The sequence below is a fragment of the Cheilinus undulatus genome, linkage group 13, assembly GCF_018320785.1.
Source record: "Cheilinus undulatus linkage group 13, ASM1832078v1, whole genome shotgun sequence".
NCBI classification, from domain to species: domain Eukaryota; kingdom Metazoa; phylum Chordata; class Actinopteri; order Labriformes; family Labridae; genus Cheilinus; species Cheilinus undulatus.
In genome coordinates this window covers 30343626-30366913 of record NC_054877.1, presented here as the reverse complement: position 1 = coordinate 30366913, position 23288 = coordinate 30343626, and the positions used below count along the sequence as shown (strand labels likewise).

Sequence of the window (23288 nt, the reverse complement as noted above, 5' to 3'; positions counted from 1 at the left end):
ACTCCTCAGTAAAAGCTAGTTAACACCTCCTCGGCCTGTGAAACCTGATTAGTCAAGTGTGTTTGTGTCGCCATGTGTGTTCATAGCGCACTGAGTTTAACAGGTTGTTTTGTACATGCTCAACCTCATAATTCCCCTCTGATTAAAATAACCTTCCCTATGTGTGTCTGTGTGTGTGTGGACTGTCTGCACTGATTACATTCCTCCTAGTCAATAGTGAATAGAGCACTCAGCCTGATAAGCAATCACCTCAATCAATACTAATGTTTTTAGTGTGCGTGCGCTCGTCTGCATTGATGTGTAGTTTCTTAACATGTGGCTAATCTAGTTGGAGCTCATAGAGAATAAACATTTAGTTACAGGCAAGGTAAATCACAGATGCCTGTCATCCCTTTCCTATCCTCTCCTCTACTCCCCTCCTCTTCTTCCATTGTCTCTTTCTTCTCCATCCAAAGAGCCCTCTCCCTAACTCCCATCCTTTCATCTCCTTGCCCTCTCACCAATCAGTATTCTTTTATTTTCCTTCCTCCCTCTCATCTTCTTCCTCTCCTGTTTTTTGGCCTTCTTTGAGACGGGGCATTAGCAGCAGCCTAACCTTCAAAGCGAGTGATCATAGGGAGTCTGTGCACAATAACACAGCCTTTAGTTTGGCTCTGGCTGCAGTAGAAATGTCAGAGTTGGAGGGGCTGCTTGTGGCACACTAACACATATGTAATCCCTCAGGGAGATATGAAGTGGGAGGTTCAGCTCTTTCTTTTTATGTGTGGTAAATTAACCCTTTTAGGTGCAAATGTATGGCACATAAATCAAACCCTCAAAGAAGTGGGGATTGCAACCACTCAGGCAAAGTCAACTGCTTGCTAAACCATCAGGGCAATCTCCCAGCCTCCCTGCAAAAAGAACCACGCACTACTACCTTTCTTATGCAGGCAGCAACTTTTTTCATACAATACTGATGCAGGTTAATTTTTCAGCCCTTAGTGTCCTAAGCATAAAAAAAGCTTAAAAATTTAAAGTTATTTGTCGCCACTCCTCTCAGGTCTTTCTCTTGATGCCAATTTATAACCAACGTTATCTCAAGACACTTTACAAAGAGGGCAGGTTAAGATAGTACTCTCTGATGAGGCTAATTATAATAGGCTAGCATTAATCACCATGAGCAAAGCACTAGCAGTGTTTAACCCCATTACAGTGGCGACATAAACCCTAAAATGTCCCACTTTTGAGGCATCACCACACTTAACATCACCTCATCCTCACTAGCCAATCAATTTGAGAGTGGCATTATTTCAAATGTAAAAACGAAAATTACAGAGCAAGACTGGACGACCTTTCTGCTTGTGTTGTTCATTACAGACCAATCAGAGCAACGAAACATATGACGCAGTGGGAATTTGCAGCGCTGGAGAATAAATTTGACAATGTAGCTGTTGTCATTGTTAACTATCAGTGGAGCCAAGTATAAAAACAAACTCAGGCTGAGGAAAAAAATAAATTAAGAAATGTCCAGAAATGCTCTAGCTACATGAAAGCTCATCTCTACATCACTTGGCATTTTTTACCATCTTACTGTACGACTAAACCCCAAATGTAGCAACCGCCTCACTCTCCCCAATTGACTCTCTCTGGTCCGTTTGTAATATGACCTGGCACGGTCATTTCAGACTGGAGCTTTGCAAGATGGATCTGCCTCATGACAGATATGGAATCTGCCCAAACCAACAGCTTTGCAAGGTTACGTAACAATCTACCAAGCAACAAGAAGCTGCCCATCCAAAAATGTGGCCTGATTTCAGACTCCATTGCTTTTTGTTACAAAATTAATGCCTGAGTTTGATGATATTCATAATACAAAAAAAGTCCTACTTTAACTTTTTTATCTATCGTACAATTTAGTGTGTTGTTGAAAGCTGTGATATGTAATCTAACTTGTCTCTATGAATGAATTACCATGGGTACCTGACTGTGCAGGGGAGTATTTCAGACCTTTAGGTGTGATGTTTCTTACCGACAGAGTCAAAACTCGGACTTCCCCACAGGTATAATAGAATATGTAGAAGAAATACAGTGTATTTAAAAGAATAAATGCAATAGTTAATCCACTCTTATTACTGATTTCTATTTCTATATATCGAAAGCCTTTGCTTTTGTCTTGGCTACTTTCCGAGGCCTGAGGTTGAGTCTTTTGGCCAATCAGAGACTGTGTTCCAAACTTTCCACAAACCACAAGCTCTGATACAAAATCTATATCAGTGCTGAACTCATAAGTCTGTAACCCTAAACCTAACCTCAACCTAAGTTCTGGTAGTGCATACAGTAAAATGTAGACCCCCCCCCCCCCCTTGATTAGCACAGTACTGCCTATGAACTGTAGTTTCATCCAGATGTGAATGTTTAAAGAGTTGAATGTAAACTTAAAAACTTGCATAGCAACTTAAAAAAAAAAAAAAAAAAAAAAGCTGCATTAAAAGAAACCCCTGCTGGGGATGATTATCCAGAGCTGCACTCTATCTCTGCGCTCAGCCTCGTACTCAGGTGCATACGGCTCAGACTGACTATGTATAGAAGACATTAGCGTGTCTTTACCTTCCGCTGACAACAAAGCACGTCACTAGGAATATAAGGAGAGCGATTCCCCCAGCGATGGACACGGCCAGAATCGTGGACTGGTTGGGATCCCCGATAGCAAAAACATCTGTAGAGAAACAAAGAGAAAACTTGCATTAAAAAAGATAGAGGTGTACAGAAAGAAGCTGAAGACACTTTCTGTGGTAGAGGAGAGAAGACTAAATGAGGAAAAGAGTAAAAAAGACAGCAAGGTGAATGTGGCAGGGGGGCAAGAGGGAGAGGGAATGAAATATGATGGCAATAGAAAAGAAGATAAAAGACAGAGGTTGAAGGAGAGGGAAAAAGAGAGAGCAACAAATGAGTAAAAGAGAGCGAGGGAGGTGGATTGAATAGTAAGTGAGGTCCTTGATGAAAAGCACTCTCTCTCTCTGCATCGTCTATGAGCCTATGAGAGTGGACGTGAAAGCCATTCCCATTCAGCCACGCTGTCCAAATGGATATGTTAACATTGCACATAACAAGGCTGCCGCCGAGAACTTTCTGCAAAGATGCATCGATTTTTACGCCACACCAATCGAGCCATTACTCAAAACAAATACCCCATTTATCTGGCTTAGCTAAGCATGAGCAGACACGTGTGTCTATGTGTATATGTGCAAAATATCAGTATGTGTGTGTGTCGAGGAGGCAAATGAACGCCCCTGGGCGGGTTCAGATAGGCATTGATCTCCTATTACATTTACAGACACCCACATACACACTCTTCTTTAACAATCAATAGCATTGATCTGATTGGATAACCTTGATATGATTGCTACAGGCTCCTGTATGTAAAGCATTGAACTTGAATGTGAACATGCTCTTTGAAGGCATTCAAACCCAACATAGGTCCATGGGTTACTCTACATTAACAGAAACCATCTCTGTATGACTTCAATTGATTATTGAATGATTAGTAGGCTAATGTGTTCCTGCTGTATGCCACACATATGATCTATAGTACAGTGCTTTACATTTACTGATTTATCCCAGTCTGCCAGCCTGTCTGGGAATCAATGTTCTCTTTGAAGAGCACATAATGGAGCCTCTAAAGCAGAAAATCCTCGAGCACATAATGAAGTGAAAATGAAAGTGGGTGACAGAAAACAAAGGGGAGGACAAGAGACAGGGAGCTTAAAAACATCATGACAGAGATACAGAAAAGTACAGGACCAGAGCTGTTTGATTAGCCTGGATCAAACCAAGCATAGATTTGAGTCAGGCTGCAATATTTCTACATTATTCTTTGCAAAAGTGCCACTCTCCCATAAAGCTCTAACTGGTGGGATGTTCAGTGCTTTGGAAATGTTTAAGTATCCATCCCCTGACTTTTCAACCTTTCAGTATATTTTTCTCTGAGTTGCTTGGAGTGTTCTTTTGTCTTCATGGTGTAATGGTAGCCAGGAATACAAATTAAAAGACCCATGTGCCACAATGGGTCAACTAATAATAATTCAGGAAAAAATCAAACAAGTCAGACAGCAATAGCCTCTTCTATAGTGTATGACCAAAACAGCCCACACAAACAAGGTTCCGTTCACAAGCAACAGTCCTGCTTAATAAAAAAAAAAACACACATTTTCAGCTGTAATCTCTCATGGTCAAAGTGTAACAAATCCAGTAGATGAGGCATGGGAGAAACTCATGATTGTTCTGGACTTCTCTTTATGAAGAAAATCTATGGATTCATTTGTGGAAATGTTTAAACGTGCTGTACAGGTCGAAGCTGCTATTCTTCTGCTGTTGTGCTTCCCTCTCCAGTTAGTTTGCTCCCTAATAGGCTATAGTTCTGTTCAGGTAAAAAATGCACAAGTTGCAGGCTTGGCTGTCCTTCGGGTTTCCCCATACAACAGGATATCTGATCATAAATATTTAAAATGCTAAATATTTACAATCTCAGCACATCCTCAACTTTCCTCTGAGCAGATCGATCACTCAAACACACCTCACAACAAGAAAATCTGACAGGACAACCTCCAGAAAGATGAAAAAAAAAAGGACTTCTCTTAGTTTTGTTGGAAGGCAGGAATCAAGCTATCTGCCTATAGCCATTATACCAACAGGACATGTAGGACATTGAATTTGAATACGTGTACTTTAATACGCTTTCTACAAAGTTTTGGAGTGTTTCTGTGAGAATTTATGTTCATTCATTCTGTAAAGCACCGATGTTGGATGAGAAGGCCAGGCTTGCAATATACATTTCAGTTCATCCCAAAGGTGCTGGATGGGGCTGAGGTCAAGTTTCTGAGTGGGCCAATCAAGTCCTTCCAAACCAACCTCATCAAACCATGTCTTTAGAGTACTTGCTTTTTTGCACTGAGGCACAGTCATTATGGAACAGAAAAGGCCCTTGGTAAGATTTCCCTTCACTGGAGATGACGGGTCTAGCCCAAACCCTGATAAACAGCCCACCAAACTTCACAGTTGGCACAGTGCAGTTAGGCAGGTAATGTTCTCAGACCTCTCCCATTGGACTGCCAAACAGAGAAGTGTGATTCATCACTCCACAGAACATGTTTTCACCACGTTCTAGTCCAGTGTCTGTGTGCTTTACACCACTCCATCCGATGTTTGACATTGGACTTGGTGATGTGAGGCTTGCGCGCTGCTTGGCCATGCAAACCCATTCCATGAAGCTTCTGCAGCACAGTTTTTGTGCTTATATTAATGGTGGTGGAAATTCAGAACTCTTCACCTACGGAATCAGCTCAGCATTGGGGACTTCAACACACTATGTGCCTTAGCAGTCATTGACCCCAGTCTGTGATTTTACATGATCTTCCACCTAATGGCTGAGTTGCTGTTGTTCCTAAACGCTTCCACCTTCTTATAACATCATGTACAGCTGACTGTGAAATATGGAGCAGGGTTGAAATATCACAACCATCTTATTTCAAAAGTGGCATTCGTCACAGTACCATGCTTGAGGTCACTAAGCTATTCAGAACTACCTATTTTGTATCACAAATATTTGCAGCTGTGTGGCAAAGTGCTTGATTTTGTACATCTGTGGCAACAGGTCTGATTGAAACATCTGAATTCAGAAATCAACAGGTAAGGCCAAATACTTTTGTCCATATAGTATATGTGTAAGGGATGAACCAGACCTAAACTTTTAAATCATATCAGTTCATTCTAGTCTGACTGGACATTTGTAAAGAACCTGAAGATAATCCCTTAAAGCATATTTGAGAAATTGAGACAAGTGAGGGATGAACATAAGGCCCAATGACCCTGATCTTCACCCGTGACTTCTAAAATCTAACAAATCTGTCCTTTTTTAAAAACTGGACATTTGTGGAAAGCTGGGAGATAATGCCTCAAAGCACTCCTGAGATATTACATCCACAAGCATGAGCATGAGACCTGATGGCCCTGATCCAGGATTCTAAGTTGAATGATTTGGTTCTTAAGTCAGAGTGGACATTTGTGCACAATTTGAAGAAAATCCCTCAAGGGATCATGAGGTATTGTGTTTATGATACTGGCCCAGATGGAAGGATGAATAACATGAAAACATGATGCCTTACTTCTCAGATATTGCAAGCATGGAGGACATATTTTCCTTTGGTAATTTATTTTCTTTGGAAACAAAAAACAAGAGTCCAGATAGTGAGATATCATGCGAAGTCTTTCGCTGAAAGGCTGTAAAATACCTGATAAATCTGTTTTCATTATGTGTAAGGAACCCCGTTTTCTTCTTTTAATAAATTCCTGATATTCTGCAGGTTTCACTCCACTTGTTGGTGTAAATCCAAATTGCAAGATCAAGGAATGCTAACTCTATTTCCTTCATGGGAAATCGGGTTGTCTGCCTCTCCCTGATATGTAATCTTTGATTCTTTCAAATCACTGTCACAGATACGTAGACAACAACCAGTGAGGTTTTTCTGTCTGACAACTGAACTAATGTGAGCTATTTTATAACCATCCAGTGGATTGATTTAAACCACAGGAGGGATGAATCAGACTCTCACTTATCTGTGGTGTAATATCCCACTTCTCTTTTCTCTGCAGTCTTTGTGCTTCTTGTTAGCATTCACCTCTAATTAAGATAAGTGGTGGCATCACAGGGGATTTCTTTTAAAGAACTAGCATGTCACCTATTTTCTGCACAGCTACTTCTAATTTTTGAGCTGAAAACAAAATAGACTTAACAGAAAAGTAGCAGTCAGATTACACAGGAACGGAAAATAAAAACACAGCTGATGTTCATCTAGCATCCTTTTACCTTCGTGGCTTGTTTCCAGTTCAATCTCTCCTCCATAGGTCCCATAGCCGCCGTCCGTTCGAGCCCTGACCCTGAACACGTAGAGGGTCCCCGGCTTCAGCCCGTCCACCGTCATCATGTTGGAGCGAGTCTTCAACACAGTATAGTTCTGCTCCCGCTGATTCTAAAGGGAGTAAAGAGAGAGAATCAATTTCAAGTTCAGCGGATAATACCAAGAGTCGCAGGGATAGAGTGGTTAACGATAAAAAAGGCGAGAGTTATAGATTTATTCTAAAGGCGCCATAAAGAGCAATGAACTTTGGTATTGAGAGGAACGGAGGAAAAAAAGGAAAGTCTGAGAAAAATAGAAAGCTCAAATTGTTTAATTTAAATGTCTCCAGGGGCTACGTCTGTCTCTGCACTCTCATTTGTTCATCTCTGGACCATTTACTCGCATTTATACATGAGCATCTGCCAAGGACCAAATCTTATCCTCTATACACTCGGGGGCAATATGTGGTTACCGCAGTCCTGCTTTGCTTCAATGCTCAACTATGTTGTAGGTGTATGAGCTTACAAATAGGAGGATGAATAAAGAACAAGTGCCTCTGTCAGTAAGCTGATTCCCTGCAAAGAGGCTGATACCCTACCTAATAGAAGACACTCTACCACACGGATTAACACTGTTTTACTGTTAATTCCTGCTTACACACATGCAACCGTATAAATGGAGGCTTAATTTCATCACCTTGGCTGTGGTTTAGGAGGTTTGTTAGACAGATGTGTGCTTAATTGGCTTAGTGTGAGTAGTAGGAGTGAGGATACAGCGATGGAGGGGCGGAGAGATTCTTAGACATCGAGATGTTTGTGATGTGGAAGTCATTACAGACGTGCCTTAAGGCTAGACTCACATCCTCCATGCTCATACAACATGTAGAGTAGCGGAGAGCGCAGAAACGTGCTGTCCTGATCTTTAAAAATGCAGTCCCAGAAATAAAGCATTGTATTTCTGTATTTATGGCAACAACTAGCATTACTTTGTGTAAAAATATGAAAATGAGCTTTCTTACATGCCTACAGCTCATTTAACATATAAAAAACATTTTTGTCCTTTTTTAGTCTTTGCTGATAAACCCAACAAGGTACTGTAAAAACAATAAATTGCCATTCCAGATAACATCCTATTTTAGAGCTGTTAATGATTCAGCTGCTGCTCAGAGAGTCTTCCTCTTATTGGCACTTCTATATTAGATATACCAGTATCTCATTACTCACAGTCTTTGTACCGCCATCCTCTAAAATAGCTGCAAATTAAGCTCTTCTAAAAACGTACACTTCACTGTTAAAATGAGATACAGTTATGGATGAAAGTGTTGGCCCCACTGGAAATTTTTCCAGAAAAATACACCATTTCTCCCAGAAATTGTTGCAATTACAAATGTATTTGTATACACATGTTTATTTCATTTATGTGCATTGGAACAACACAAAAAAAAAAGAAGAAAAAAGCCAAAATTGACATAATTTTACACAAAACTCAAAAAATGGGCTGGACAAAATCATTTGCACCCTTAACTTAATATTTGGTTGCACACCCTTTGGAAAAAATAACTGAAACCAAATGCCTCCTATAACCATCAACAAGCTTCTTAGACCTCTCAACTGGAATTTTGGACCACTCTTTTTTTGCAAACTGCTCCAGGTCTCTCAGGTTTGAAGGGTTCCTTCTTGCGACTGCAATTTTGAGGTCTCTCCATAGGTGTTCAATGTGATTTAGATCCAGACTCAATGCTGGCCACTTCAGAACTCTCCAGCGCTTTGTCTCCAACCATTTCTTGGTGCTTTTTGAGGTATGTTTCGGGTCATTGTCCTGCTGGAACACCCATGACCTCTGACGCAGACCGAACTTTCTGACACTAGGCGCTACACTGCAGCCCAAAATCTTTTGATAGTCTCCAGATTTCATGATTCCTTGCACACAGTCAAGGCACCCAGTGCCAGAGGCCACAAAACAGCTCTAAAATATCTTCAGACCTCCACCATGTTTGACTGTAGGTACTGTGTTCTTTTCTTTGTAGGCCTCATTCAGTTTTCTGTAAACAGTGGAATGACATGCTTTTCCCAAAAGCTCTACCTTAGTCTCATCTGTCCACAAAATGTTCTCTCAGAAGGACTGAGGCTTACTCAGGTACATTTTTGCAAACTCCAGTCTGGCTTTTTTATGTCTCTTTGTCAGCAGTGGGGTTCTCCTCGGTCTCCTGCCATAGCGCTTGATCTCATTCAGATTAAAATGTATGGTCCGAGCTGACACTTTTGCACCCTGAGGCTGCAGGACAGCCTGAATTTGTGTGGAAGTTGACTGATGATGTTTATCCACCATTCCAATTATCCTGCGTTGCATTCTTTTGTCAATTTTTCTCTTCCCTCCAGCAAGATTAGCCATAGTTCCATGGGTTATAAACTTCTTGATTATATTACGCACAGTGGACAAAGTCCAAGGCCGTTTGTATAGATAGTAAAAAACAGAAAGCCCTCTACTGAACCTTTGGCGCCCTCTTTTCAATGTGTAGAGGTAACACCTTCCAGTTTAACCAGTCAGATAGTTAGCAAACCAACCAGCAGTGTGCTCCAAAAACCCAGTAGCTTTAAGAGGGTCCAATAAGTCACTATCATCCACTGTTGCCTTGCTAATAGTTTGGTCATTCTCCTTTGACCTCTGCTGTCAATTTTGGGACCGTTCTCTGTAAATCCTGAGACTGGCTGGTTGTGTGTAAAAATCCCAGGAGATGAGCAGTTTCTGAAATACTCAGATTTGCCTGTGTGGCAGCAACAACCACGGCACATTCAAAGCCACTTAAAGCACCTTTCTTCCCTATTCTAATGCACTGTGGAACTATAGGTGTACCTAATGAAGTGGTTGTAAAGCATAAGTGTCAATGTTGTTTTTATGTACTTGTTAGTCCTGACAATTTAATTAGCATTTTTTTTTTTTTTTTATCTGTTTGAAGGAAAGCGGCGGAAAAAAGTGAGGTTTCTTAGCTGTGTTCGTACTGTCTTTGGTTTATTCATATTTTTATCTTTTCTCAATACAAACCTTTTTCGGGATAAAAAGTTGTTCCACAGCACTTGGCAACACAGGCTTAACACCAATAACCTAAAAGGAGCTAAACTGATCTTACAGTTAAAAATTGGTGGAGAGGCCCTTTAAAAATGAGTGTGCGTCTCTCTCACCTTCTCGTAATAGATGACCTCATACTCCACTATCGCTCCGTTGGGTCTCTCTGGACCCTGCCAGGCCAAAGTCACGCTGCCCTTGCTCCGCCTCTCCTTCAGCACCACACTCACTGTAGAAACAAAGAACAGGAGGGGAATCATGCAAAAAGCAAGACAGAGCAACAAAGTTCAACTTCATGTGAGAAATACATGAAAAAAATCAACCTAAGTGACGGGGCTGTGAGGCCAAACAAATTCAGATAGATCCCTTCTGTGCTATGAAAAGAACTCTGGTGTAGATTTGCTAATTAGAGAGCTTACAAGGTGATTTATACACGTGTGATCACAGTGTTCCAAGTGTGACTTGTGCGTGCAATGTGTAATCTGATGCTGACTCTGATATGCAACCCCAAAATTCAGCAGCTGATCACCGCCTCTTTGCTCACTGGGTCACAAATTTGTGTTGTGCGTGCATAAATGTGTGACATGTGACTTTAGTCTGATGTAGCACATGTGACATCTTAATGAGGTTAACAGCCTCCTACACCCTTCTCTCGTGCTCCCTCTCCTGTTATTACACACACATCCATAGTGCAAGGAGTATTAGTCATCAGCACCCTGTCATATGCACTTCTCCTGAACAAATTTCCCACAATCCCACACTGTGAGAGATGCACTCCTGATTATGTGTGTAGGCAGACATGTAGAGGTGTCATCAGAGTGATGCAGAGAAAAAGTGACACTACAGCTGTGCAAAAAAAGTACCTTTTAACACTACAATAAAAAGACAGCTTTAAAAATAACATGAAATACAAAAAAAAGCATTTATATTTAATTCTCATCTAAAAGAAAGCAAGCCCAACACGCTTCATAACAAAACCCTGACCTCCAGAGAGACTACTGAGAGCTTTCTACTCAGACAGCTGGTACAGGGACTCTGTTCACCTAACACAAAACCAATCAGCTTAAATCAAATAATTCAACAACAAAAACAATTTAACTCATTGGCAAGAACTGAGTGAAAAAGAAAACAAACTGGATCGCTATTTGTCCCTGAATAGGGAATATGAAGTTGCAGAATACTTAAACACTGTGACTGTACAGACCTGGAGAACACAACAGCATCAATGAGAGACAAAGCTGGATCCCTAAAGAGGAAACACTGTGCACCCACTGCAGCCAAGAGGAGATGGAAACAGAGCAGCACTTTCTAACCACCTGTTCTTCATACAAGGACATCAAGTTCTTTCTACTTTTCATCAGCAAACAAAAACTATTTACCTGCATGAACAAAAAACTGAAGCTTTCATATCTGCTGGGTGAAGTGCAACAGTGTGCAAATGCTGCAGAGCATTATGGGAGCTGATGTGACCAAAGAAGAACCTTAAACACCACACCACAGAATTGTCTACACATTAAAGAAAAAATATATAATTTATACTTTTTTGGCCATAATTTGTAAGTTTAACCCAGATTTTTGATACCAATTCTAATTTTTTTTTCTGTTATCATTATTATTATAATGAATTAGTACTCTGCTTTGGTGATTAAACTGATGTTTTCCATTACAATAAAGCTAATTGAACTGAAATTTAAAAATACTCAAATGCAGATATCTATGGGAGCTCCAACACAACCTGCACTCATGCAATCTATTTCATTTTCCAGAATCATAAGTAACATTTTTTTTTATTTAACTTATCTTGTGGGGACAACTGTGTTTTTTCTGTGACAACAAGTTGGTTTCAGGCTTTTGAAAAAAAAGCTTAGAGAGGTTTTGGAGGTTCTAAAGTTTGCGGATCTGATTGTTATATAAATCTGGTTCTACAATGAGTCTAAAGGCCAGCTCAGACCACATGACTTTGTTTGTTGCTCATGACAGCACCATGTCACACTATGCTAAGAAAATGTTGTCCCATCTTGGGTGACAGCCACACTACCAGTGTGATCGCGACCACTCAGCGTATGCTGATGTCACCACTGTGTTTGAGTTCACAGGTTCTTGGGGGGTCAATCAAGAGTGTGTTAATCACAAGGAGTGTCAATCAGAAATCTAAAACAAATAGGCTCTATGTAAGAGGTGTCAAAACTATGGCCCGGGGTCCATATGCGGCCCACACTCATTTTTTGACTGGTCCTCTGCAAATTCTTGATATCAAATGAAATACTGCCCACAACTGAACATTAACATTGTGCTTGACCGTATTGTACTTCATAGTTTCAGCACAAGGCTGTGCTACAGTGTTAATTTGGTAAACAAACATTTTGAAAAAAATGTATTTGTGTTTTTTTGTGAATAAATTGGGACAACACTGTAAATAGTGAACACATTTGCAACCAGTATAATAGCAATATCTTTATTTATAACTTCCTGATGGATTACAGCAACAAATAGCAGAACGAGTAACATTTCAGGGGCGGAGCCAGTAGTCGCCGGGGCTGAACAGGGCCCTCTGAAATCTGATTGGCCTTCCCAAAATCCTAAAAATGATTGTCTATTTGCCTTGTCAGCAGTGAACAAGCTATTTATGCCTACTCAATAACTTTGCATATCTTAACCTACATTACATTGGTTTTACTGGTTTTAAATATCCTCAAGGTGAGGAATATGAAAGTGGCCCCACCATCCTTATATAGTTTTCAGAGAGTGGGTCTGTAATAGCAATTCTTTACATCTCCTGTTTCTTTAAAGACATTTTATTCGGCAGATGAACGTAAAAACATGTTTACTTCATGGATTTAGGTGTTATTGTTTGCCACAGAGTAAGTGTGTATGCTCTCACCTGTTTGTGATGTTGTAACATTTATGATGACTGTCCCTCTTGGTGTAGGACTTAAGTCCGACACACCGTTCTGGCTCTCCACAGTGAAGCTGTAGTTGGAGTCCGGCTGCAGGTCAGTGACCAGGACGGAGGCCGACATTAGACCAAACTGTCTGGGAATGAAATGAACGCTGCTGCCACAGGGCGTGCACTTCCTGCCATCACCTGAGCACTTCCTGCAGTGAAGGCTGTAGGTGACGTCTCCTCGGCCTCCTGTGTCTCTGGGCGGGGACCACTCCAACATGACGCAGGTCTCGTTTACAGTGGAGATAGGGTTCTCAGGAGCAGATGGAGGACCTGTGGTAAGACAAAGATTCCAAATTATTATTGTAAATTGGATTTTAGTCTCATAAACTTTCATTTTTTTGTTTTTCAATTAAACTCATGGATGGTATTGTGTCTCAGGACTCTTTGGATCATTGACATCAATCTCACACACCTGTGATGATTAGTTTGCCAGGTGAGCCCAATTAAAGGAAAGCTACTTAAGAAGGACATCCCACATTATCAAGCAGGCCACAGGTTTCAAGCAATAAGGGAAAGAAAAGGATCTCTCTGCTGCAGAAAAGCATCAAATAGTTCAATGCAGAGCAATGCATGTGCAGGTGATTTTGGATGCCTGTATTGATTCATAAATGTGTTCTTGAGCTTTCAAAGATCAGAGAAGCTGTTAAAAATGTTTCCAAGTGTGAGGTGATGTCACTACAGCAAAAATCATGGGACATTTAAACAGCAAAATAACTGTAATGTTAACTCTCAGAATGCAACAAGACAAATAAAACTCTCCAGAGGGAGCTGAATAAACATTTAGTATCTAAAATAAAATTTTAACCCTGGTTTTATAAGGACTGCTGTTTCAACTGTGTGGAAGCTCTGGATATGAGAGAAATACATTTAATTTAGTAACATTAAACCAAACTTTTCCTGTCAGTGTGTCTGGAGATTAACATTGTAATGTTTATTGATGTAGCTTTCATTTTTATAACAAGAGCTCACATTGTTTCAGTTGCAAATTAACTTGTGCTCCTGTTTGTGGTCATGGGTGTGTTTGTCTTAAATGAGGGGTGCTCAGGCACAGAGCTGGTAAATTCCTATCTGATGCAGCCTTAGACCACCTAGAACAAGGGTTTCCAAACTTTTTCCACTGACGGTCACGTACAGAAATATATAAGGATGTTGGTGCCACTTTAATATCTACAAGGTGAGGTATATAAACCAATATAGTGTAGGCTAAGATATGCTTAGTGACTGAGTGTGCCTAAATGACTAATTCACTGACAACAGAATGATACTGATTAAGTCAGAGGCAGAATGAACGAGGAGCTGGGGTGGAGGAGGGTTGCAAGAACAGCTTACAGAGAGAACAACAGAGTGTGGCCAGGCAAGAGCAGTTTGAATGAAGAAAAAACAGAGTGATTTGCAAAAGCATGCTTAAAGAAAATCAGCTGGCCATCAGCCAACGAGGACTTGGGTGGTTATGGCAGTGCTCGACTCAGTGACCTGCCTGAACTGACGCTAAATGTTCAATTTTATGGCCTAAAAGGCAAATAGACAATCATTTCCATGTTTTTTTGGGGGGGCAAATCCAATTTCAGGGGGCCCTGCTTGGCTCTAACTTCCTAATTATCGCCATTTGCTGCTGTAACCCATCAGGGAGTTAGAAAATAAGATATTGTTATCATTTTAGTTGGCAGGATGTTTACCCTGTAGAGTGTTGTCTCAATTTAGCCACACAAAAAATACATCAATAAGTTCTTCTTGTCAAAATGTCTGTTTACAAAATTAGCATGGTAGCATTGCCTTGTGCTGAAATTATGAAGTTCAATATAGTCAAGCACACGCTTCATGTTCAAATGTGGGCCATTTTTATTTTTATTTCTAGGATTGGCTGCAGGCCAACCAAATTGGACCGCAGGTCGCATTTGGCCCCCAGGCCATAGTTTGGACACCCCTGACCTTGAACATGTTCTACCTTCTGAGTTCGGCTTATTAAAGAATAGAAACTAAGATTCAAATGTAAATTCTCGAGGAGTTTCCTTCTCTTAAAGGGAATGAGAGTTGTCGCTATGATTGGTTTGAGTAATGTTATGCCAGAAACACAGCTTTGTATAATCAAGGCACAAAATCCATACTCTTTACCCCTCGTGCTTGGCTTCATGCCCAGATTGTGCAGCAAACTCCAGGCATACGTGCTCTTTGCGCCATGTGCTTTAGACAAAACACATTGTCAAAAAAGGCCAAAAATCTATGCTTTAACATCAACCCTCATCAGCCCCAACTGATAAATACCATTTCACAAATGCACTTTCTCTTAACACACTGTCTTCATGTTCATTAGCCAACTTACTGCACTTTCTGTCTTACGGAAATCAAACTGATTTAATTTAAAATGAATTAAGTGAAACCATGCATCACTTAGAAGCTATGAAATAGACAGTGACTAGAGTTTTTGTGTGATAATAAACAGTCAAATCTGGGCTGTAGTGAGGTTTATTACATGTAAATGTAACTGATGCTCTTGGTGCTCTGCTGCAGATTATAAATTCAGAGTGGACAGTGATCTATAGAAAGTTCCAGGAGTCATTTTCTCATGAGTCAGGTTCATTTTATGATTTAGGTGATCAGTGAATATTACTCTGAGCTTCAGCTGAAATGATTAGTGTTTGACTGAGTCCAAAAGTGTCACTAATCATTTTAAAAGGAAGCAAAGACATAAACGCACAAATGGTCACTCTATCTCTGGTTGAAGAGTCATAAATTCATTCATTTATGCATACTTTTCTTTGTTCCCATTCTGAATTGATTACTTAGTTGTGCAAACACACAATAAAATGAGCCAGTTGAAGTCAAATTTGAGCCTCCCTGTGTGCATGTGTGCACATGCATCAGAGAACAAAAACTGAAGAGAACTCAAAACAGCTTGGGGGCATGGAATTGAACATGGCTTCTTGAAAATTTGAGTGTGATTCAGTAAAATTCTCAAAATATTCATGTTGGTCAGAGGACACTTAATAGGCTTCTACAACAAAAAGGCAGATGCACTAAAGAATAGTGCTGCTTTTTGTACATTTTAAGCTGTGAAAATGACAAAATAAATTGCACCAGATCCACAGACCCCATGCAAAGGGGTATACATGCAAACTGCACACAAAATACACACAAACTGCCCTATTCCATTTACAAGTATGTAAATTTAGGTAGGACAAGTATTGAAATTTAGCACAAAATTGCTTCGCTCAGACGCACCTTATTCTAACTACATCAGGCATTAAAAGTGATGCAATTTAACACCAAATGAGAGTAGGTATTAAATTAGCACTATTTCTCTGTTTCATGTGATTTATTAACAGCAGTGGTATAACTGTGTGTGCGCTGTATTTTTTCCTTTTCTTTTTCCAATCTATAAAGTGCGCTCTGCCTCATGTCTCTGCACAGGCAAGTCGGTCTGAAAATTGTCATTTTCTGTCTTTCTGTCACACTCTGTCATTGTGGTGTTGGTGACCTCAGAGCAGCTGCCACTGATGTGCCACTCAACCTGTGGCAAAACACGCGCTGTCTGCATCTTTTCATTGTTAATGCTTTAGTAGATTCATTGCAAAAGAGGATTTATTAGCTGGCACAAATCTTGCGTAAAAGTACGCACTAAAAGTGAGGGCAAGGGCAAGTAAAAGTTTTTGAAACTCCTGCAATTGCAAACTTGATGCTTTGAACCCTGATTTTTAATTATTGATTTATACGCTTGCTTACTTACTAAGCTATAAAATTACTCTCAGGCCTTTTTTCCAGTCGCTGGTAAGTAAACAAACATAAAATGACCTAAATATTATTTTTTAAACACTCCAAAGACATTAATGCAGTACAGAAAGGGAAAAAAAAGATAAGGAAAGGAGAGGAAACATTATAAGGATGGTCAATGTGATCAACTCAAACACCTAAAACACTTGATCAAAGTAGACATTGATAAGGGGCAGAGCCAGGCGTGTTAGATATCCAGGGATAAGCTCAAACAAAGGAGCATTCAGTGAGGCTACTTCCCTAGAAACTTTTGTCCTCATTGGACAGTTGTTTACACTTTTTTAAAAATTTTAAACAAAAATTTAAATTCAATATGCTTAAAAATCTATGCATAAGAGCAAAAATAATTCAGTCCAAGCTAAAAAAAATACTTCATTGCGTACATCATTTTTACTTCCGCCAAGGAGGTTATGTGATTGGGTGGGTTTGTTTGTTTGTTTGTTTGTTTGTTAGCAACACAACTCAAAAAGTCATGGACGGATTTTCATGAAATTTTGCAGAAATGTCAGAAATGGCATAAGGAAGAACTGATTAGATTTTGGGACTGATCCAGATCACCATCTGGATCCAGGAATTTTTTTAAGGGTTCTGAACTATTGGAAGATAGGGCTAATGGTGGAGGTCTGCGCTGTTACCACTTTACACCGGGAGATGGCGGACATGAGTAACTTGTTCAAAGTTTTGGTGTTTACAGAGTTTGAAAGACACACGCCTAGTAGAGGAGACGAGTCAGAGTGTAACAGAGAGCAAGACAGCGAATTGTAGCGAGAATACTCACAATACTGGGAGGAATAGGGGAATATTCACCCTCTGCCATGACTTTCAGTCGTACGGTGAGACCATGGGTGCTTCCGCCATGACAGTCCACATGTAGCAAAGCCAATGTTTTGCCTCACTGTGTCTCCACCCCACCAGGGAGGGAGTAATCGGCGAATTAGATTTTGGGAGTCATCCGGATCACCATCTGGATCCAGGAATGTTTTTAAAGGATTCTTCACTATTGGGAGATAGGGCTGATGGCAGAGGTCTGCGCTCTCTGAGTGCTTTTCTAGTTTCTAAAAGTGTTACTATCATTCTGGAATCATGAAACACCAGGTTGAAGTTCAATAGTTTTACCTCTGCCACCTAAAAATGTCTGAAGTAATTTTTGAAGTTACACTGCATAAGTAGGGCAGGAATTTGATGATAAAGTTTAAAAATGAAACTATGCATTTCAAATAAAGAAAATAAAAGCTACAATTGGGGTTACAGACTTCTATTCATTCAGTACATTTTTAGAAAAACGTTAAAAATATTTTTTAAATTGCAGTGAATGCATAAGTTTTTTAAGGCTTTTTGAGGTTTGGCTTTAAAATGACATTTTCATGTGATCAGCAAGACCCAAATGTTCAGCTATTATTTCTTTTTAATATATCTATCATATCACTGAAAGCAACATACTTTTAACCAACCTGGAAGATTTTGGCTTTTAAGAAAACTTTCTGGGCTTTAGCCCCATAAACCACCCCCTTGCTCCGCCTATGGCCATTTTTTAAACAGATAACCCCAATTAAAGCTGCCCACATCATGCAGGCATCTCAACCATATGTAGATTTTTCAATAGCCGCCCATTACGCCTGACATCTCATCAGGACTTGGCAGAGCAGGGGGGCCCCAGGGGGCCGCCTGCAGAGCCTAGGACTTTCCTGATTAGCCTTCCCAGTGGTGGGCCCCTCTAAAGGAGAGGAAAGCTGAAGGTAAAGCTGGGCAGGGCGTAGGGGGGGTTGGAGGCCATGCTGGGGATAATTGCAGCTGTCTGTCATATATCTCCTAAAGGGTATGCTGACTGATCTCTCTAATTCAGTCTTTTTCTTCCTTCCCTCCCCCCTCCTCCTCACACTTCACTGTCCATCATGATCGTTACTGATCGTTCTTTTATGACACTTAGATTATACGCCTTTGATTGTCCTCAATTTCCTCCTGCTGTTCTATTCCTCGCCTGTGTCTTTAAGTGCCATTCTCCATCCCTCTCCATATCTAATTCTCTCACCTTTTCACCTTATTTCCTCATTTTTGCCCTCTCTGTCCTCCAAGGTGCTCTTCACCAGCATGTGCGCTTCAACAGTGGTTCGCATACGAATTTGAATCAACCGTTACTCATTTCCTGCTGATAACACCAACCACTACACATCTCACCTGCTCCTACGATTAATGAGCGTAATCTACCATAACCCGATAATGGCTTGTGCTATGTCCTGTGTGCATGATTGTGTATTGCCCCCCCCCCCGGCTCTATCTCTCTCTCCCGCCGTGTCAGCGTCCTTTCCCACCCCCACATCCTTGCATCTATCACAATCCATCTTCCTGTCCCCTTCTTTCTCTCAATCCTCCCCTCTTATCCTTTCTATTCTCCTCTGTTTCTGCTGGATGCGGTCCGATCCCCCTGGCTCTGTGTGTGAAGCGCACAAAGAATATGAGACATCATCAAATTTCTACCAGAGTATCCCCGTATCAGTGTTCTCATCTCATATCAGTGGATTCTAACCACTGCTTCACATATTACTGGGTAGTGCATTCAAGTGTTGTGTTAACCAACAGCAATTGAAGAAAAGGAAAATGCATGGAGGGATTATGGGTAAAAATGAATATAATGGCGAGCAGCTAGAGAAATTGTTCCAGGAATAAACTGGCAATGAATTAGACAGCATGTAATCCAATCACTGGTACCTAATACCATTTATGACATAAAAACCAGAGCAGCAGAATGCAAATATTTGACTATAGTGAAAGCAGTGATTACACAATATGGTATGAAATTGGCTCCCAATTGTATCATTGTGCTTGTAGCTGATGAAATGTGCCGCTTGTGTTTGTTTCACTCACGTGTGCAGGCCATGGAGCGTGGGTCGCTCTCAGCTCGGTAGAAACCTTTCTCGCAGACGCACTCGTCAGCCTGTTCCTGCGGGGACGAGCTGTGAGGAGGACATTTGGTGCAGTACGCATCTGTGGCCGAAGCTTTGTAGGTACCAGGTCTGCACGCTGCAAGGCACCAGAAAAAAGCAGGGTTAGAAACTGTGCCACTTCAACCAAGCATGTGCTTCACTATCAACACAAGAGTTAGGAAATAACATGTCACATTTTGGTCAGCTGTTTTAAAGGGTTTAAGGAGGCCAAGATCCCACTGCTTTGGTGTTTGAAGTGAGGTGATTAAAAAGAGTTTATTAAGAAGTCTGTGCTGCTTTATGAGCTCAATGACGGCCAGAAGCCAGATCAGCTGGTCTCAGAATAGTTCCTGCTGGAGTTACGACCCTTTGGAGACTGTTTCCTTTGACTCTGTGCCAGAAATCTGTTCTTCAGAATCTTTTTGTTAAATGTGACTTAGGTCTTATTTTTGGAGATAATTCAGTGAGTTGCTATAACATTACCACAGAAACTGCACAGCTTTGGAAACACAGTGACCCGGGCCTAAAGTAGACACAAGGCAACAAGAATACACTACAGGCTTGAATGCATCAAGACTGAAAACATTAAAATGGAAATAGTACAAGTACTCCCCATACTACCAAAAAACGACTTGAATCTACAGACTTTGCAGGTAAGCCGGAGGTGAGGCGAGACATTTTACTGGTGTGGCGTAACCATGGCAGAAGTATGAAATCAGATAGAAGAAGCCTAAATCACAGCCCAAAAAAAAGCCCCTGTACAAGTACAAGAGTCAAGGGCACCTAGGTTAAGTTTCTCTTTTGTCTTGTTGTGTTTTTGGCAGCAAAATATCAGAAAAACTACCAACCCCTCTTCTTGACCAATTTCCATTCTGTATCAGCAAAACTGCCCATAAGGGGGGTGAAGGGGAGAGCTTTCTGGGGCCCAGAAAAACATAGGAGCCAAAGGAGGTCAGCACATGGTCCATTGTAAAGTGAATATGTGGTTTAAATGGTTTATATTAAACTTGATTGGTGACCAGTCTTATCAAAGAGCCAAAAATGAATGTGATTTATTCATGTTGTAGTACAATAAAGCCTTTTTTTAAATGTCAACCCCTTTTCTTAAAGCAGATTGATTTTTATATTTGTAATGATGACAATATATATGGTACACTGAACTAAACCACTTTTAAAGTAATATCAGACTAAGACAATATCAGACAAAGGGCAGGGCCTTTGAAAAAAACTCTGAGGTTGACTGGATGAACATTCTGTCCGTCAAATCTTTGCGGGCCAATCAGAGCAACAAAACACGTGACCTCATAGCCCCAAACCGAGGTGTGCCGCTACCAAGGAGTAAACTCCATAGAGAACTGTGTAACACAAACCATGGTGACTGTAGACATGTCAGTACACGACTTTTGTTGTTTTTGAAAAGAAAACAGTTCAATGCTGTTCTTTTTTCTTCTTTTAATGAAGAAATGTCGTCAAGTTCTGAAAAAACGAACGTTTTAGCAGCGTCCACGCTAATGTCCTCCGCCGTTATTGCACCGGCCTCTTGTTGCTGCTTGCATACATCATAATTCTGCGGCGCCCAAAAGTACTGCCCCTTGATGCTGATTGGTTCTGTCACTTTCTAACCAGGCCCAAATGGTTCAGATGGGAGATTTGCATGATGGATTTGCCAGTAAGAAACACATAAACGGGCAAATCCATCTGCTTTGCAAGGTTAATAAATGGGAGAAACGGTGGCAAAAATTACTTCAAGAGGCAAAAATGGGCAAACAAGTAGAAAAATTGTGGAAAAGGGGAATAAATTGGTTAAAAGTGGCAAAATTTGATGCCAAAAGTGGTTAAAAGAGTTTGAAAAAGGGGGAAACGGGCTACAAAATGCAGAAATGAGTGGAAAATAAAGTGAAAAATGATTAAAAAGTGGCAAAATAGGTTTAAAGTGGAAAAAAAGGGTCACTTAAAGGGATATGTCAACATTTTGGCAAATTTGCCCATTGCTATACTTCCTATTGTCTTAGTAATAGGTTCGTTACCTTCAGTTGTCAGTGCAAGCTATTTTCAGCAACTCCAACTCAACTCCAAAACGCTCACGTGGACAAGTTGTGACCTGTACATTCACCACGCTATGAAGTATCCCTTTAAAAACAACAAGGTGAATGATCTGGAGTGGCTGAGTCAAAGCCCAGACCTCAATCTAATGGAGAATTTGTGGCTGGACTTGGAAAGGGCTGTTCACGCCTGATCCCTGAGCAACCTGACAGAGCATGGGCAGAGTAAAAATTGCAGTGTTCAGATGTGCAAGCTTGATTGAGACCTTTCCACAAAGACTTCGTGCTGTGATTGCAGCCAGAGGTGCATCTACTAAATACTGACTTGAAGGGGTGCCTATTTATGCAGTCACTTGTTTTAAATTGCACATTACTTTGAGGAATATTTCACTTTTACCTTTTTTTTTTTTTGCCAAAGAGCCAAATTATAGTGACCATGATTGATTAATAAAATCAATCAAAAGGAAAAACATTCAAGGGGGTTTTATCAGAATTGTATGTAATGCCCTCTTTACTGTTTATTCATGCAATCAAGATGGTGTGCAGGAGTTCTCTTGCAATATGCAAATACAAAGAACAATGTCTTTACACTGGTTGCCTTTATATTTTTGCAGCTATGGCATTGAAAGAGGTGTCACTGCTGTTTGAATTTTACTTTAACTTCAAGGTTTATAATTCTGGTGAGGTAAGTTTTAACTCTTGTGAGGTAAAGAAGTTGTCAGACTATAAAAGTACACAGATACACACAAAAATGTTTAAAAGAACACAAAATGACAAGAGAAGTTATGCTACAACAGATCCTGATAGGTCCTAAGATGTTTTCGTGCAGCACCCATGGCAAAGAAGAAGAAAACAAAGTCTGATTTGATGTATTGTGACATTAGGTCCACGTAAGATCCTTCTGCATCAGGCTGAGGGCCCGTATAACCACGGGGTCTTACAGTACGATAACAGTGTGCAACAACAGATCAACTGCCAGTCCTGTTATATAAGCTTTAAAACTTCAGGCAACCATGGGAACAAAAATACACAGGCTCAGTGGCAGCAATAATCACAATAACATGACTATTGCTGCTGCTGTTTCAGTGGCTGCATATTAGTCATTATATGAAGTCATAAACTGAGGAGGGAGAGCCGGGCTTCCTACCTTCCTACCTACCTACAGCTCAACACCAGCAGCTTGCTGAAATAGATTGGGGATTTGAGTGATATCCCTTATGTATCCAAGGCAGTAAAATGGAATTCCTGACTTCCCTTTAGGAATCTGAATATAGATTACGCATGTATTTATTTATACATTCATAGGCCTGCTGTTCTCATTCTTGCACAGCTTTTCTTTCTCTGTGGTAAACAATATTACACTGCACTAAACCTCATGTAAGGAAAATGAGGCTGCCTCAAATACAATTCGTAGCTTCTCTGTGGGTGTATGTGCGGATAGGTTGGATCAATGATGCGATAGAACCCACCAGGTGCTGATTGCATGTTCGTGTGCCTCACGCCCGTGTGGGAGAAGGTGTTAAGTATGCAGCGAGTGTGTGTGAGGGCGTGTGTTCGCTTGCTGATTGCTTGTGCTGCCGGTGAAGGTCACGGATTTAATCAAGCTACACGTCACTTGTCCCAGAAAGGCTGTAAATTACCACACTAACGCACACGCTCACAACACACACACACA

At 40.7% G+C, this 23288-nt stretch overlaps 1 protein-coding gene across 1 annotated transcript in view; it reads right to left on the bottom strand.

Moving 5' to 3' along the window:
* Positions 1–23288, bottom strand: part of epha4b (eph receptor A4b) — a 162270-nt gene that overhangs the window by 59974 nt on the left and 79008 nt on the right. The window contains exons 6-10 of the mRNA XM_041802821.1: positions 19513–19668; positions 12817–13152; positions 10052–10164; positions 6842–7004; positions 2587–2695 (exon numbers count right to left, since the gene is read on the bottom strand). Of these exons, the coding sequence (XP_041658755.1) occupies positions 2587–2695; positions 6842–7004; positions 10052–10164; positions 12817–13152; positions 19513–19668 (877 nt within the window). The remainder of the gene's footprint in view (positions 1–2586; positions 2696–6841; positions 7005–10051; positions 10165–12816; positions 13153–19512; positions 19669–23288) is intronic.